At 39.0% G+C, this 17,491-nt stretch overlaps 6 protein-coding genes across 8 annotated transcripts in view; 2 read left to right on the top strand and 4 right to left on the bottom strand.

Annotated features, from left to right (window-relative positions):
* Positions 1-9,798, bottom strand: part of LOC132088419 (uncharacterized) — a 55,956-nt gene extending 46,158 nt beyond the window's left edge. The window contains exon 1 of the mRNA XM_059497371.1: positions 8,618-9,798. Coding sequence (XP_059353354.1) covers positions 8,673-9,530 — 858 coding nt within the window. The 5' untranslated portion in view covers positions 9,531-9,798 and the 3' untranslated portion in view covers positions 8,618-8,672. The remainder of the gene's footprint in view (positions 1-8,617) is intronic.
* LOC130697669 (probable 4-coumarate--CoA ligase 1) lies at positions 2,409-4,923 on the bottom strand. The gene is made up of 10 exons (XM_059497376.1): positions 4,877-4,923; positions 4,658-4,801; positions 4,417-4,532; positions 4,144-4,354; positions 3,770-4,085; positions 3,671-3,703; positions 3,444-3,612; positions 3,095-3,373; positions 2,639-3,032; positions 2,409-2,575 (listed from the first exon to the last, which is right to left on the bottom strand). Exons 2-10 carry the CDS (start codon positions 4,677-4,679, stop codon positions 2,454-2,456), a joined length of 1,662 nt encoding a protein of 553 aa, XP_059353359.1. The 5' UTR covers positions 4,680-4,801; positions 4,877-4,923; the 3' UTR covers positions 2,409-2,453.
* LOC130697847 (RYamide neuropeptides-like) lies at positions 5,480-6,724 on the bottom strand. Of its 2 annotated transcripts, none has more exons than XM_057520649.2 (5): positions 6,606-6,724; positions 6,357-6,524; positions 6,008-6,163; positions 5,737-5,848; positions 5,480-5,648 (listed from the first exon to the last, which is right to left on the bottom strand). In XM_057520649.2, exons 2-5 carry the CDS (start codon positions 6,484-6,486, stop codon positions 5,612-5,614), a joined length of 435 nt encoding a protein of 144 aa, XP_057376632.1. In that variant the 5' UTR covers positions 6,487-6,524; positions 6,606-6,724; the 3' UTR covers positions 5,480-5,611. The 2 variants fall into 2 exon arrangements, with proteins under 2 accessions (XP_057376632.1, XP_057376627.1); XM_057520644.2 differs by having other exon boundaries at positions 6,610-6,661.
* On the bottom strand, positions 8,030-12,716 carry LOC130697590 (mediator of RNA polymerase II transcription subunit 16-like). Its single transcript, XM_057520516.2, has 13 exons — positions 12,525-12,716; positions 12,297-12,452; positions 12,040-12,238; positions 11,689-11,929; positions 11,463-11,627; positions 11,046-11,389; positions 10,823-10,970; positions 10,555-10,762; positions 10,346-10,488; positions 10,082-10,281; positions 9,813-10,005; positions 8,437-8,543; positions 8,030-8,369 (listed from the first exon to the last, which is right to left on the bottom strand). The coding sequence occupies exons 1-13, from the start codon at positions 12,614-12,616 to the stop codon at positions 8,109-8,111; spliced, it is 2,457 nt and encodes an 818-aa protein (XP_057376499.1). The 5' UTR covers positions 12,617-12,716; the 3' UTR covers positions 8,030-8,108.
* Positions 12,717-12,983: 267 nt separating this feature from the next.
* LOC130697792 (delta-aminolevulinic acid dehydratase-like) lies at positions 12,984-14,888 on the top strand. The gene is made up of 5 exons (XM_057520584.2): positions 12,984-13,228; positions 13,309-13,555; positions 13,959-14,079; positions 14,150-14,499; positions 14,572-14,888. The coding sequence occupies exons 1-5, from the start codon at positions 13,107-13,109 to the stop codon at positions 14,728-14,730; spliced, it is 999 nt and encodes a 332-aa protein (XP_057376567.1). The 5' UTR covers positions 12,984-13,106; the 3' UTR covers positions 14,731-14,888.
* A 203-nt stretch (positions 14,889-15,091) lies between these two features.
* On the top strand, positions 15,092-17,106 carry LOC130697767 (uncharacterized). 2 transcript variants are annotated; one of them, XM_057520575.2, is made up of 8 exons: positions 15,092-15,379; positions 15,554-15,801; positions 15,877-15,931; positions 15,994-16,104; positions 16,216-16,361; positions 16,451-16,636; positions 16,698-16,878; positions 16,940-17,106. In XM_057520575.2, the coding sequence occupies exons 1-8, from the start codon at positions 15,358-15,360 to the stop codon at positions 17,077-17,079; spliced, it is 1,089 nt and encodes a 362-aa protein (XP_057376558.1). In that variant the 5' UTR covers positions 15,092-15,357; the 3' UTR covers positions 17,080-17,106. The 2 variants fall into 2 exon arrangements, with proteins under 2 accessions (XP_057376558.1, XP_059353352.1); XM_059497369.1 differs by having other exon boundaries at positions 16,698-17,106.
* The last annotated feature ends 385 nt before the right edge of the window (positions 17,107-17,491 follow it).

Here is a 17,491-nt window from a genome sequence, read left to right as displayed (position 1 = left end):
ACTCTAATAACGGCCTGTCAACGCGCAATACCCCCAGCGCCTAAAACTGCATTGCCAGAGGGGCTTAATACCCCAAATTGAATTCCACTTTCCAAAGCGTAATTCCACCCATTAAAATTTTCTTGATTTTTGCCATTGCTCGGCAATGCTTGTTTAAGTGGACAGCGTCTCAGTCGCGATTAGTGCTTTTTGTGTAGGGTAGTTTTTTTTTTAAATGAGAGTGAAGTGTTGCGTTTTATTTTGTTCTAGTTCAAGTTACGCAAATAAAGAAAATAATCTTCGTTTCTTTCGTTGGCCAAGAAACGAAAATGTAATTGAACTATGGCTTCGTCAATTTGCATCCAACAGTGCAATAACAGGTTTTTCCAAATATTTTAAATTACACAAAGACCTCCGCATTTGCAGTTTGCACTTTGAACCTAACTGCTATAATGAAAAAAACAAATTGCTGAAAAACGCAGTACCAAGCCTGTTCCGGCCATGGCCATCCACTACTACTCTTCATGAGGTTACTTCGACATGCAATATTCTTATGTACAGTGATAATTGTGTAACAGAAACATTTTTCCTTTTCAGGCAAATGCCCACGCAATGGGTTCATTGGTTTCCAATTCCTATGAACGGTCAGAATTTCCAGGAACGAAGTCTACCTGTGGTAGTATTATTCCTTCAACAAGTTTGGTAAGGATTTGAAATTCAGATTGTGACATGTCCCGCTAATATGTTTAACCAATATATTTATGTTTTTTAGGAGAAAGAACAAACCATGCATTCCCACTTTCATCAAGACTTTGCATGTGAACCACCTACTGATTTTAATAGGCAATCAACACCTCATGAAAAACAGTTTGTCTCTGGTAACATTTATCCAGATTTCCATACAAGTGGCCCGTCAATATCTGTGGCCAACTCTTCCATGAATGTTAGTGGTATTTTGGAATCTTTTTGTGTAAAAAATTTTTCCTTGCTGTTCTGTGAACTGAAGAAAAGAGGTTTAGAGTGCAATTTGATAAAATTCCAGTTGTGTCTAACAAACCAAAGAAAAGAAAAGTCATAAAACTTCAGAAGTAATAAAAAACCTTGAAAATTCAACCGTGTTCTTATTGTTTGATTTATGTGAAATGGGATATATTGGGATCATTATTGTTATTGGGATATATGTTCTTTGAGAAAGCGGTACTACTGTAGTACTAGAAAAAAAGGAAAAAAAAATTCCACTTCCACAGCTTCCTTCCACACATTTCAAGTGTGTATTTGTTACCAAACAGTGGAAAGTGGAGCTCGATTTGGGGTATTAAGCCCCTCGGGCAATGCAGTTTTAGGCGCTGGGGGTATTGCGCGTTGTTAGGCCGTTATTAGAGTAGGCCATGATGCAAGGTGACAAGCCTGACAAAGCGCCGCTGCACGTCTCAAGCGCTGTATACTGACACTTTGGTGCTATAAACAAATTTGCCTTGTATCAAAACTTTTTATTGTTGTACAATATATCTTATTTTTCTCCTTCTAAGCTTATCTTGACAAGTAAGGAAACTAAACGTAAAAAATCGTCAAAAACCGCAAGGTCAAAGAGCACAAGGAAGCAGGTGAGAGAAGCAGACTTCATGGGTGCATGCTATTAGCCAATCCAGAAGGATGTCTAATAATAATAAAAAATATGGTTGCAAAACATTCAAAAACCATTTTTTAAATGTTTTTTAAAATCAAAAATACATACAACTTCTTCGTTTTAAGTATAAACAAAGAACGTGATTTTTTCGACTACGTACCCTTCACAGTTTTCAGTTATTACCTATTAAAATAACCTTTTCAAATAGTGATCAGATCAGGCATCTATGAAGAGGTTTTTTTTCAAACACTTTTATATTCTTTACTCTGATTGCCTTTTTTCCTGCTAAAAAATGACGCTTTCTAATAACGTAATTCTTATAGTATAGTTTCTTTAGTTTAGTAGTGACGCCGTCACTAAAGGGAATGCCCACGCTTTGGTTGAATGGAACTATCTTACGATTATCCCTTGTTCTTAAGGAGGCGTTTAGTAAATTAGTAGCATTAAATTCAGAAGCTATATCACATGGAAGAACGCTGGTACCTAGTAGCAAGTAATAGAACATGTACCAGATCAACTTAAATAAAATTTGCTGAATATTTTTTTTTGCTCCACGTTTGTATTTCTAGCATCTCCATATATTATTACAAATGATATATTATTACAAATGATGATCAATCATTAAAATATCACAAAGAATGTAAGATTTTTTCAGATTGAAATATCAAAAAACGAGCTTGGCGGTATTAAACAAGAATTGAAACTTAATGGTACATACCGATCAGCGCCATCTATTTATGGTGTAAATGTATCTGACCTAATACCGCCATCTGTTACACGGTACAGGTAATAGGGCCTCTGCTACAATTTTCCGAATTGGAACATTTCTTTTGATTCCAAATATCACTTATAGCTTGCTAATCGTTTTAGCTGTTAAACGACGTCGCACAATTTTTCCGGTACTAGTCTTGGGTATGGCATCGATGAATACTACACCGCCGCGCAGTCTTTTATATGCGCTTACTTTATCTTTTGGAAACATTACTGTATGATTAGCAAGAACGTTAAAAACGAATAAATAAATTTTAGTACCTGAAAGGAAGCTTGCCAATTCATCGCTCGTCACAACACTGCCTTGTCTTTTGACAATGTAAGCACGAGGTATTTCGCCAGCAGATGGATCTGCTATAGGAGCCACAGCAGCGTCTACGACATCCGGGTGAGTTAAAAGTATTCTTTCAAGCTCAGTTGGAGACACCTGCAATCCCTTGTACTTGATGAGCTCTTTCATGCGATCGGTTATGAAAAAGTAGCCTTCTTCATCGTAATAGCCGACATCGCCCGTATGAAGCCAACCTTGGGAGTCTATTGTGGCTCTAGTGGCTTCTGCGTCTCCAACGTATCCCTTCATAACGATTGGACCTCTTACGCAAATCTCACCTTCTTGATTTGGTCCTAGAGTCTCGTGCGTATCACGATCCATCACCTACTAATTTAAGTTAAAAGAAACTTTATTCATCACCTTTAAGTTCTAAAATGAAAAAATGCAGAACTTAATTTGCACTCGCAGAAAGGCATGACCACCCCAATACTGCCTTCACGATTGACTCCTTTGTAGTTGGCATGAGAACGCACAGTGGCTTCTGTCATTCCGTAACCTTGATAGACTGTGCAATTTAGTTTTCGTTTCAAATCGTTTATGATGTCTGCGCTCAAGGCGGATGCTCCAGACCTAATCACTCGGAGCGAACTTAGGTCGTACAGATGCTCAACAGGCTGCTTGGCGAGCTGAACGGCAATTGCAGGCACCAGCGAGACTACAGTAATCTACAAAATAGATTTCGTTTATAGATTCATTGACGGAAATGGTATTTAGCAAACTGGAAGCCTATCCTACTTTGTAATCTTGAACTGCTTGAAGAAAACGCTGCAGCGAAAAATTGGGTATGATAACGAACCGTAAACCTCCCATTAGGTTATCAAAGACACCGCTGATACCGTACGTATGGTAAAAGGGAAGAACAGCTGCCAAACATTCAGTAACAGGTATTGCTCCACTGGGTTGTCTAAATCAAACACGACTAGACAACTACTTTTTACCACGAATATAAAAAGTTTTTTTACGGATCTCTGCGTCGGACATCTTTTGCAAGTTCCCTATTAAATGAATACGTGTTCATGAATATCTATTACACATAATTTTTCATAATCGTAGTAGCCTACTGGGTTTGACGTCGGGCTGCAATCAAATTAAAATGCGTCAAGACGACGCCTTTGGGGAGGCCTGTAGTCCCGCTGGAAAAGAGAATAAGCGCGGCATCTTCACGGGTATCGATAGTTGGCTGTTGGAAGGTTTGTTTTTTACCAAGGGCTATGAGGTTTTCAATAGTTATGTTGTGAGAAGTAGTTGAAGCATTGAGTAATACGAACGGCGGTCGCTTGGAAAGGCCTTTATAAATTCCTTCAAATTTGGCTATACAGTCTTCCGTCCCGATCCATACTTTAGGTTTGGATAACCTAACGGAATGTTCCAATTCACCTACAAAAATATAAGTCATACCCTAAGGTCCAATAACTGCCAAGGTGAAGATGTATACTGATTGTCTGTGCAGGATTTATCAGTGTTGCACACCCTCCTGTTAACATGACAGCAAAAATAATAACAGGGTATTCCAAGCAGTTTGGAAGAATTACAGCCACATTGTCTCCTCGTTTGATATTGAACTTTGATTGCAATCCTGTTGCCAACTCATAGGATTTTTCTTTTATTTGGATATACGTGAAAATTTTTTTTGTTTCAGCATTCACCTGTATAGTATTTGTTACTTATTCCAAATCCTATTCTAGTGATTTATGTGTTCATTACTTACACAAGCCACCCTCTCATTAGACACAATTCTTTGTAAAATGAACTCTGAAATTGAAATGGCATCAGGAATTGAGCTGTCATACACATCTTGGTATGTCTGGATTTTTTTATCTGCTTCTGGAAATACAAATATAATAATTTCTTGATTTATAGCTTGCAAACCATTGACATCTCCCAATATTCTAACATATGTAACAGCTAGGTGAATTTGGTTGTTTGAAACTGAAAACAAACACCATTACCTATTTCTACTGGAACAAACATGGTAGCAAGTGTTAGGAAGCTCAATTTTTACAGAGGGACAAGTCTTTCTACCAGCAGCATCAATTGCTGCTTAGTCTCTCTCAAAACAATAATTTTAATACATAACTTTAGGAAGGCACTCTCTAACACAAAGTTTATGATAAAATGAACACGTGATAACGACAAGGCAATCAAATAAATAAAGATAAACCAGATACCAAAATAGTGTTTATCCATCGTTTACCCAAGAACAGGCTAAGGGTGCAGTAAACAAAACAGCTGTCATATTCAAGTAAACAAAAAAACTTAAAAGGCGAAAGCAAAAGGCAAAACATTTTTTTACTAAAACACAAAAATCAATGCGGAAACGAAATCTGGTTTAGATACATTCGACCTGTTCGCAAAAAAAATCCTAAACTAGAAAATTAGACTCACTAAGGTAACATTATTATGGATTCACACGTGCTCTTCACCAGAACCACAACATTCGTTCCTATTTTCGTTCGTCGGGTTTGTTTTGCTGAAATAGCTGCTCATTTTCTTGAGGCCGTTCAAGTTCAACATTGAATTTCTCGTTTTAGGCACATCAGTAGTCTGACCCTCCGCAGGCCGGCGCTCGGGTAAAAGGTGGATTTTTACCGCGTACTGTTCAATCTCCTTCCAGAAGTAGGAACAATTTACCAGCAGAGAATTTTCAATGGTATGTACACATATCAATAGTATGTGCTTGTCTTACACTTGTGCCACGGTTCTGTTTCGAGTTGTTTCGCGAACACAACACGGTGAGTACAATTTTGAGTCATAAAACTAGTGGATGGCAATTGATATGACAATGTTGTACAACGTTTATTATTATAGTACAATGCATGAACTAGTGTTTTTTAGAGTCATAAAGGTAAAAGTCAAAGAGCGTCTTGCTAAGTTTCATGCAGACACGAAATGTTGGTACCGTTTCACGCCGCTTCTTGAATTTTCATGTTTCCATTTTTCCTAAAAATCATAACCAAAATTCGCCCAAGATTCAACCAAGATCAATTTGAAGTTTAAGAAAAGGAATTGTTTGAAGTATGTACGCTACCTTTCCATACAGTGGTAAAGTTGCTCAATGCCTGTTGGAGTACATTCAAGAAATGTCTCCTTATCCTGGCCATTAAGAAAAGGCTCGTCCGCCTGCTGTGACGGAACAGTTTCTACGAAAACAAAATGCGTTCGTTACATCATTAAGACCAAATTTTTTTCTCTTTTTTACTTTAAATAGTTCATTGGTTTTTAATTTTCATAATCTAGTTGTGATTTTGTTTTTTATTAATTGTTATCAGCAGTATATAGAAAACTCTTTTTTAGCTTACGTTCCGGTTCGCTCCGTTTCCCGTAACGACTTCCTATGAAAAACCTTTCGGGATTGCGGGCATCAAGCTCACTGTTGCTAAGTGGTACTCCACCATTTCCAGAGCGACCAAATCGTGGCCCTCCGAAAAACCTTTCGTCGGTTGAACGGCTAGCCACTGTTGAAATTTCCAATAGTAATGGTAGAAGCTTTTTACGTTAGCGAGAATTTAACAATAGGAAGTGAAACAAGAGAACAGTTTCGTATATGACAAAATAGATTTTGTTTGTGTTATCGTATCAAATTGGTTTATCAAGCTTATTACCACATAAAAGAAAGACAATGTAAAGTGTGCTAAAAATTCCAATTACCTCGCGAGCGGATATCAGACCGCTTTCCGTAACGGCCGTTCGTGAAAAAGGTTTGGGCGTCGATTAAAACGACAGACATCATCAATGTCGCCGTGAAGAATAACCAAAACACGGATTTGTTCCTTGCCATGACTCAAAAGTTATGGCGTCGGCTAACGGGACGTTGAACTAAACAAAAGTCAGATTTAGGGAAGGAAACAAAGGCATAAAGTGAGTTACGTATATCAATTGCGCATTTAATCAAGATACTTGCAAGGAACGAGAAGAAGAGTCAGCTCAGGAAAATACTGAGGCTTTCAACGTCCAACAGCTTGCAGACAGGATACTGAATGAAAATTACTCTTACGCACTCCGTATTTATACGAAAGAACAACTGGTACTGTACGGCGCACACTCTAGACGTAATGAAGGTTTTTTTTGTTGGTTTTTCCACACCCACGGTGTGTGAGAACCTACGTGATCAATCGTGTTATCAGTTGTTCGCGAAAAGACATAGTAAATGCCATTTCACAATTTTGAAACCGATTTTAATGTGGTGTATTCGTGCAAAAATCCTCCGAAACTCACGGTTAAGTTTAATGTTAATTACTGTAAACATCACATCAAATTCATTTAGTTTACGGTAAACTCTAAAAAGAAGGCTTTGCATGATTTTGGAACTTTATGCAACGGATGACTTCTTCGCCGTATGGTTGTATCGATCAGATTGTAGAAGGTCAGATAAAAATTCGTTGCTCAACCTAGATTCGCTCTGTGCATGCAACAGGTGGACCGCTAGTTTTTTTAAAGCTGGGCAATGAGTCTTTATGTATTTACTGATGAAAGGGAACAACCACGTCCACTCTACCAATTCATTAGCCTACGCAGTAGTAGTTATCTTTGGCTAAAATAGCCAGATAAGCTGTTTGTTTATTTTTTCGATCTTCCGATACAATATGGTAACCGGAAGAGTACGCCAAGCGCCAAATATATGATGAAAGCCATTGTGAAAATTTTTTACGTGTATGCTGAACATGTGCAAACTCATTCCCTAGAGTCCTTAACCATATTGTTGGAGTTATGTCAATAATCAATAAAAATTCAATATAATTTTTCATGGTTTTTTCTCAAGTCGATGTAACAACGTAAATATTATGTGTAAGCAAACGTTCATTCGTCTTCGAGAGCGCTCGAATTTGACGCCTACAAACATCGCAGGGTACGTACGTGAAGTTATAATATCATTTGGTGTAGATTGAAGCCGACGAATGGAAGACCATCTCCAACTACGAAACCATGTACAGCTACACCGAAAAGTGCTCTAGATTTCTGTAGTTCTTGACACTCAATCGTGTCTCATTCGTTTATTAATTAGTATGGTTAGCGCGAACTGTTCCGTCGGTAAGTAGTAAGTTCGTGTTAGCCGGCGAAAGTTTTCCGAGTGGTGAAAGACATTACCTGTTTGCACGTAGTTCATTACGAAAAGTAAGTTAATTTATGTTATGTCTACGTCACTGATGTCTTAAGACCGTATCACATTAAAAAACCCAAGTTCGCATTCTTACACAAATCACTTTTATGACTGTAGTCGAGCCAAACTCAAATGATTACAGCATGAAACAAATAACTGTATGATTTAAACATTTGCTGAATTCGAATTTGAGCACTTATCGCAAATTTAAAACTTACGGCGATATGCGCATGAAAATGTATGACATTTGATATGAAATTCAGAAACCGACAACATAGCAAACGAGTATACACAAAAATTACTTACTGAACTTCTTGGCGAGTCCACATTCCGCGACATGGGCACGACATTTGCCACCGCATGTCCCACGACTTGGCAGCGGCAGAACGTCCCACACGTAAACCTTTGACGATGATGCTGATACCTTTGCAACGAGAGCAATAACGAACATTATGTGGCTTTGGACCAAGGTAGACATGGCGAATCGAGTCGACTTTGCTCTCTCCTTCGACCCCGTCATATTTAGCTAGACTTGTTTCTTCTGGATGGATGCCATATTCATACTATACAATTGTACAACACATGTAAAGAACCACGCTATAAAGATATCAACAAGGTTTAATAACGTACCTGTAATGGCAGTTGGTTAAATAACATAGGGCTTGCAATTCCGCGCGCTGGCAACGACAGTCCAATGTCTGGAATAATTAATTGACTCGAAAGCTGGCAACATTCATCTGGGTAAAGGAAACGGATAATACATACACACAACGTATCAGTACAATAATTAGTCAAGCACACACAGTCAAACCAAAATATTCATGAACATATCAAATAGTCGACATCTACACGTGAACAGGGACTCTTTAGGAATCGGTTTCTGCATTGGTATCATCATGAAATTTAGTTTCAGTAATAAAATTTTCCATCTCAGAGGTAAACTGGTTTGCTAACGCAGCCGAATGTTCCATAAACGAAGGACTAGGAGGAGATCCTGTCGGCGTTAACTGATAATAGTCTGTCCTTTGTTCGACCCCAAGAAAGGCATAATCCTTATCCGCATTCTCGCTGCCAGGAGACAAAGGGCTATGACTTGTGGGACTTGCTATCAGAGCTGGTATTTCTTCGATCCTTACACGCCCAGTAAGAGATTCTAGTGAAATCGTACCTAAACTGTCAAGATTGGTAGGATCTGTGGTTTCGTTGCCTTCTATTAACCATTGAATATCTTCGTTATCCCACGTAAAATCTAGTTCTGAAGGCCGTGAAGCAGGCATTGTCTTGAGTGGCATTGGCTGTACTTGAACAAAAGAAACGTCTACTTCGCTGATTCTCCCTTTAAAGGATGGGACCTCTCTTTCCTCTTTCTTGGGTTGGACTGGTAACGGTGTGATGCAGAACGGCACCGAATTTTTGGAGTGCTGAGAAGACAGCAGGTATGTACCGGACCCAATTTCAGTGTCATCGCATTGGTGATCATTTTGCTTCCAACAACATAGGGCTACCAAAAACACTGCCACCCATACTCCTGTTGCAGCTAACCAATAGCCATAAAGCCAAGGGCTATTCCAAGCACGATGGTTAACAATATCTTCATGTCTTCGATGCCACACGAAGGGACACAAAATAAACCAGTAAGGTAAAAAGAAAAGTAGCGTGAATGTCGGAAATCCCACGGTCCAAATTGGTTTCGTGCCAACGAATAAACTGCGAATGAAATTCATTTAACGTCGTCGGGATTTTAACTATCGTCGGACCGTTCGACGTTTACGATCTGCGGGATAACTGTTACTTGCTACTAGAGAATAAACAAGTTCTCTCTCTGCTGTTGAATTTCAGCTCTTATCGAAAAAGGATGTGGTATTCACCACTTATTCCGGAACGGATAGCGGTTGGGATAAATCGTTCAAATTGCCGATGAATGTTGGGGATCAATCGAAATTGAGAAGCGGCTTATCATCAAGCATCTCAAACAAAAATTATAGTTACGCAATCCGTTACGTTACCTAATAGGCTTTCATCTGGTTCCGAAGTTTGGAGAAGTCGCGTGAGAATCCGGAAAAGTGTGGCAATAACGTCAACGTTTTCCATGTAGCTGAAAGTAGGCAGACAGGAGTGACGAATGAGACCCCAAATGCGGAATATGACCAATAATTCTCGAAACATGTTGAGGAGTTTCGGATCGCGCAGCATGTCGCACTGAAATGGCATAGTCATAAAATGAATTTAAAGAGCCATTATTTCGCTACAAATCATAAGCGGGAATAACAAATACCATTGTTCCCCGAGTTGTAGTTGCTGCCCTCCAATCGGGTAGGTTGTTCAATAATCTCAAAATAAAGGTAACTGTCCACTGAATAAGATGCTGCACTGTGATGAGAGTAGACGGTTCAACAGTAAATTCTTTCACTTCCAAGTGGAGCAAGACCTTGTCAACTTCCGTGCCGATCTCCGGAATTTTGGAACTCAGCACAGCTGATTTAAACATTATGATGGAATCAGTACTTTCTTTGATTCTGAAATTTCAAAAATTTCTTACCAGTAAGACTATCTGCCGGTGCTCGGTCTTGATTGAAGAGCTCGGGAGGAGGCCTCAACAACGACTTTAATGCGGAATACACAGAATTTAACATTATGATACCATACTGCAATCCTGCTTTCGAATTCGAACTGGGACCCAACCTATGGTTAACAAATATTCTTTGAATTAGATGGTTTTTGTTGTTCACATACCTAAAATTATTTTACCGAAAGATGGCTAATTTAATATTGTGTAATCTATATTGCGACAATTGTTGTAATCCGATCGATTGCTGGTTAAAGCAATCTGTTAGTCTTTCGCAAAGTGAATCCAACATGGTTGATCGTAAACCAATAAGAACGTCCCAGTAGTCGATCCCAGTTATTAAACAATACTCCAACGCCATCAGTGCGTAAGGAATAGTGACCGGACCGCCTAAGGATAGCAAAATCGTTGATCATTTCGCCACGTTATTAAAGCGTTCAGAGAAATTACCTGGATCCGTTATGGGTGAAAGTTTGCAGATAAACATTGTAGCAGAATTATCAAAGGCGATCAAGGCATTGCCAGTGGCTGTGAAACATACCGAACTGACCGTTTTATTTTCACATTTTGATCGGTCGGCAATGCTAAGGAGTCCAACCTGAAGTAGAACGCGTAATATACACGTTTAAGTCCATACAGCATTTCAATTTTTTAAACATTTGCCTGAACTTACTTGTTTCATACTGTCGCGGTGTAAGCACAGCAGTTCTCCGCACGTGGTAGTGATGACCAAATGGTGCTGTGAGTGAGCACCTGCCTCTGATCCGCTAACCCAGACATTGCGAGATGGACATACCGACGTAATTTTGCTGTTGCAATTGAAAACGGACATGCATTGCCACTGCAAATAGCGACTTGTAGCAGCCGAGGTGGAGAATAGCGAATGAATTGTTCGCTCCACCTCTGAAAGTTCCCAGTACTGCAGTGTACCACTACTCATTCCATTTACTAGTAGGAAAATCCCTGATGGGTCTTCACGTGAACTAAAGTTTATTCCACACACGCGCATTTCGCTAGCTATATAAGAAGTAGCGAACATTAAATCTTACTGTAGTATTACCATAGCATCTTTAATGTATATAGTTTTTACCTGCTGATTGCAGCGGAAAAAGTCCCGTAAGCGTTTCAGAACGAAGACGATATTCGTCAAGAAGGCAGCTGAACTCTACTCCGTCATCTTTCTGAATGGTTAGCTTACAATAGACAATCGGATCCAACGGGATACCAGTGCAAGCAATCGCTAATATTTCTCCATCTAGAAATGTAGACGGCATCCATGAATATCAAGCCAGACGAAAACTATAATTGCATTTTACCTTTCGTCCATGCAAGATCCACATAGGAATATGCCAAACGTACACCACCCAAAATTTCTACGTTGGTCGTTTTTCCCTTTGTGCCGCCCATGACGAAAGCCTGCACGAGACCCGTCATTCCAACAACTAAAAACCCTTGTAAAGGACGACCTCCAAACCCACGGATAGATGGTTTCATATCGACTTGAGTATACTTGTCCAAGTAAGATACACTTTCTCGATTTTGACTGTTGAAGACTGTCTAAAAAAAACAAAAAAAAAACAGAGAAAGACAACACAAAGATAGATGAATTTTGGGAAACTTTTACAGAACTGTAACATTATTTATTATTATTATTATTTTTGTTTTACCTTCTTCCCATTAAAGAAAAATGTTCCAGCCTGAATTGGTTCATCTGGAAGAGAAATGTTGGCAACTCTGGTCCACTCATTTAGAAGATGTGTGAGTGTTGTCCAAATCTCTGCATTTCCAGCTGTGTCACCAATTAGTAAATAATGCCCGGATTGGTCCCATTCCAGAACAGTTACTTGAGCCACACAGCTCTTTACGCTAATATGGAAAACAACAGGTTAATTTAAAAAACAAGCTATTTTATTTTTAAACTTACATGTGAGTATCCCATGGTGTATTGGTGTCACAAACAACAACAGTCATGTTTTGGTCAGTTGGTTTTGACATATTAGGCTTTAGATTACCATAACATGCAAATGCTATAATATTCTGGGGTGAAACAGCACATGCTGTAACACCAATATCAGACTCACTGCAAATATGGTAAAAATTAATGAATAAATAGTGAGGTGGAAAAAAAATAACAGTATTTAAAAGTTTGTACTTTTCCCAAGGAGAATTCTCGGTGTTCAACCGTTGGCGTTTCCTGGGACTCTCTTCATCATGGCTACGTCTCACAACAGTAATTAGATCCATAATATATGGAAACAAAGATCAGATAGTAGTCTACTGATCCGGATTTCTGAATCACTTGTTTTTCAAGATAAAGAATCCAAATTTAAAGACTGTAGCAAACGTCCGACATGACGGCTAGCAGACGCCTTTAGTTTGGCAGGATTTGAATAAACGTCATCTAGCGGCGAAAAACCAATGTCGTTTCTATATTTTTCTTGTGTGTAGGGAAAACTCAAAACTTTCACAGTTTATTCTGTCATTGAAGGTAGGAAATTAGTTCTTCAAGCAATAATAAAGAGCTAGAAAAAATTATTTTTCGTTTGCTGTATCGTACAATAAGATGAGCAGCGTTTTTCTTTTTGATCCCTAATCATTCACGAGTACGTGAGCATCAAGCCGTAAGACACAGGCGATGCGAGAAACGAGTTGATAAGTAAACTGCATATAAAGCTGGGCGTACAGTCCTCGTAGGTCGAAGCAGATCAACAGTCGCCACAAGTTTAGCTAAAGAATGGCTGAAGTTCCCTTGACACACAAGCTACACAGTGGATATTCTCACACGACCCTTCGAGCATGGCAAAGCAACGGCACGACAATAAATCCAAACAATTTGATGTATCCCTTATTCATAGTGTAAGTATTATTTAACACATAATACTTTTACGAACAATATAGTGAAGACTGAAAATAATTTGATTAACACAACCCAAAAGCGATGACCCAGAAGCAGAAGACGAAATCAGTGGTATGCCGGGAATTTATCGATACGGAGTGAATCGCCTTGAAACTCACCTGAAACCTGCCGTAGCAGCAGGATTGAGTTCCGTTTTGCTATTCGGAGTTCCGTTTGCCATGCCAAAAGACGATTATGGTTCGGCGGCTGATCATCCTGAAACCCCAGTTATTCTCGCCATAAAAAAACTGCGAGATGTCTTCCCAAATCTGCTTGTTGCATGTGACGTAAGTCAATATAAGCTCTAGATGAGATTAAAACCCTATAACTAGAATAAAAAATCGAGCTTATATTTTCGCTTAGTACTACAAGCTAAATGTATTTATTAAATTTAAGGAATATTCCTCCTTTCTTTCGGCCTTTTTAATGAGCTTGTTAACCCTTCTTACTAATCTTATCGTTTTCTTTGGAGTTCATCGCAAGCTAGCCCATATCAAGTAACTCAGCTCGAACTGTATAGATGCATGCATGCACAGTATGTTTATGGTAAAGCGAGAAAACAACAGATACATCCCCAATTACCAAAGTCTACGATGGGTTGAAAGTTTGGCTCTATGAATTCACCCGAATCGTAACTAACACTGTTTGTTTCACCCTTCGGAATTTAATCTGTTGTTATGACAACGTCAGGTATGCATTTGCGCCTACACAGTTCACGGACATTGCGGAATTCTTTGCGAAGACGGAAGCCTTGATAATGCCGCAAGCGTGAAAAGATTGGCCAACCAGGCATTAGCCTATGCCAAAGCAGGTAAATTTTGCAATAAAAAAATAATTAATTTTATTTGCTGTTTAAAATGCTTAAAAAACTGAATAATTAGGTGCCCAAGTTGTCGCTCCTTCTGATATGATGGATGGTCGAGTAGGAGCTATAAAAACCATACTTAATGACAATGGCCTTGCCAGCAAAGTAGCTGTTCTTTCGTACGCTGTAAAATTTTCTTCTTGTTTCTACGGACCTTTCCGTGATGCGGCCAAGTCAGCGCCTGCTTTTGGCGATCGTAGAGCTTATCAGCTTCCATCAGGCAGTACAGGATTGGCCTTACGTGCTGCTGAGCGCGATGTTTCTGAAGGAGCGGATTTTCTTATGGTTAAGCCAGGATTGGCTTACCTAGACTTGGTTCGCCAGGTCAAAGACAAATACCCTAACCACCCAATGTTCATTTATCAGGTAGAAGCCACAAACATTTACCGCATTTCTCCAACTTTCTTTCACTATTTTAGTTGTTTGTGTCTTTGTTAGGTTTCGGGAGAATACGCAATGCTTTACCATGGCGATAAAGCCGGTGCATTCAACCTGGACACCATGCTAATGGAAATTTTGTGCTGCATGCGACGAGCGGGAGCCGACGTTATTATCACATATTTTGCCCCTAGGATTTTGGAATTAATTTCCAAATAAGTTTACAGAACATTGGCAAATATCAAACAAGAAAAGAACGTAGGTTTGAAGGATCTTGTACTTTCAAGTGGCAAAGCGATGCTTACGTTACAATTGATAGTGGTGGAATCCTTCCATATGAACATGATCAAGTCAATGTATTTGATTTTATGAGGCTTTACCTTTCAGGATAAACGGGATGCATTAGTACATGCAATCGGGTCGGCCTTTCGGCTCTTTTTCATGACATTTATTGATAAGGTTAATGAGAAAAATGAATGGCTCTTCTTCTATGTAGCCAGGTGTAGCCTCGCGCTGATTCTCAACAAGAAAATGATTTTCTATTGATCTCGCAATCGTTGTTTTAAAGTGCGTGACTCGATGCATTGATACCGCATCATGATTTATTCATCACAAAATCAATTTGTGTTCGTCCTACTTTTGGTTGTTGCCTGACGCACAATGGTCTTAAAAATTGCTATACATTTCAACCACACCGCTGTTAGTGCTTAGACTTCTTTACGCAAGGTTTGGAGCTTCAGAGAAGAAACTATAGGTGCTTTCTTATTAATCCGTTGCATTCAATTGTAAGCGATTGCTGGCAGTTCCACTACACTCTTGCAGTGATTTCAGAAACCAGAAATAACAATGGGAATCTGCATGACCAAAGGTAAGCCATTTTCACTAACTGTCCCTCATATAATGCTTTCGCTTCATAGAGCTAGACAACGTGGAGCTGCATCTTTAAATAAAAACAATTATGATGTCTTAGATGGTGGATAGTGATTCGAATGCAGTAGATCGGCCTAAACTGATACGCGTTATATTAACATTTCCCCTAAAGATACAACAAAGCCGCAAACGACAAGAAACCATCACACTGAACTTCAGGCAATGTATCAGGCAGATCCAACAGAGAATACGCTACCCTCTGAATTGGATCCTTCGTCCGAAAACGCGAGTAGCCGAGTATTTGTGATTGACACTGCCATAATGAAGCATTTGCCAGATGCTTTAAATTCTCCGATGCACAAACACATGGCTCCAGAATTCCTGAAACGAGTGCCATTTGTAATTCAAAGAACTATTAGGGTAAATAAAACATATTGTTTTATTTTCAAAAGTGCCTATCAAATGTAAAAATGGCCATTACTTACATTTGAACAGGAGTCGGACATTTACGAAGTTCCAAACCTCAATATAATTTTCGTTTTCGACACAGGTAACTGCCGTAATATGATTCTCAACACAGCACCCACCTATTTTGCTTTTTATTCTGTAAAGAGGAGCAAAAATCTGAAATTCTATCGAACTTAAAGCGGCTGACGGATATCAGTGGAAGACTACATCACATTGACATGCTAGCCACTTTTCTTGAAGTGGCTTCTGTTATTGGTAAACCAGTGGCCCCATTTTATTCGAGAGCCTTGGCATACGGAAAGACATATAGACAGCGCCTTCACAAGTGAATAAACTTTAAAAAAAATTAAAATTCGGAATTTTTAGGAAGCCAAGACTCGAACATTATACCGCCCGCAAAAGCTCTTGAAGTGTTTATTAATCGAATCTCATCTGAAAAAGAAAATGTTGATGCCTTGTTGGTTACGGGATACCCACGCAATATGCGAGATGTCGTCGAGTACATGACCAGAGTAAGTGTGCTGTTGGAGAAAAAATAATGTACTCCAGGCCTGTTGTTAAATGTTACATCTGGCAATTCGATGGTTTTCGTGATGGTCAGGTTCAACGAATAAGCGGTGTTATCCTGCTACTCGATCCCAAATACGAATCATATGGAAATGACGATTCTGGAACGGATTTAATCGATACGAGGCAATCTCAACCAGACTCGGGCACACCGAATAACTTTCGATCGAACATTTATCCCATTATCGAATTCTTCAAGCAAGACAATCTTCTTCACACTGTAGAACAAACCAATAAATCTGCGCTACAATAGATTTTATTTGATTCTAATTGATGAGCAGGTGACTCTCGAGCGGCCATTACTTGATGTTTTCCATGACGTCTACGACAAGGTTCTGTTGATTTTGTCACGTTTGCCTCAAACGCCTTCAGACGAAGTATCAGACGAAGACGAAGTTACAGAAACTGCAAAAGCTCCTTCAGCAGAAATTGCCAGTCAATCTGGCATTTGTTCTGTTTCAGGTAATGACAAAAGAATGTTACTTAAACTTCAAATTAAAACCGGAAAATGTGTCAAAAAAAGCTGGCAGAATTCGATCCACTACTGCTTTAAACTTGAAAGAACAAGTTATAAACAAAGATATACAGGACGTTCTTTCGCTGGTGCGTGCCGGCTCCATTATGGGGAGGATATCATCTGCCGCCCAATCAAAACTAAAATAGTTTTCCTAGGACTTTACTGATGATCAAACTGTGGTAAAGTGTATTAGCTTTAACAATTGAATATACTGAATATTAAAATGATGAGTAAATAAAACTTAACAAGTAACACGCTGAAGTTGATCAACTACAGAAATGGTTACTTGGAGAGAACATGTAAAAAGTATTTACGTAGCTATAATTTGTAAGCGTTCCTCTAGAACTTTGGCAAATAGGAAATGATGGAGAACTTATCCATCGAAACCATTGTATGCTCATACCTAAAGTGATTACAGATTTGGCGTGAAGTCTGTAACATGTGATAATATCGAGATGTTGGCAACTTACAAAATCTTCGAACGTGGCGAGAATCTGCTAAAATTTTCAGAAACACGAAGAATTTGTGCCTCCAGAATCTAGCAAAATTAGATACCGT

The sequence above is a fragment of the Daphnia carinata genome, chromosome 10, assembly GCF_022539665.2.
Source record: "Daphnia carinata strain CSIRO-1 chromosome 10, CSIRO_AGI_Dcar_HiC_V3, whole genome shotgun sequence".
NCBI classification, from domain to species: Eukaryota; Metazoa; Arthropoda; class Branchiopoda; order Diplostraca; family Daphniidae; genus Daphnia; species Daphnia carinata.
The sequence above is the reverse complement of the archived record's forward strand: the minus strand, read 5'-3'. Positions and strand labels throughout refer to the sequence as shown.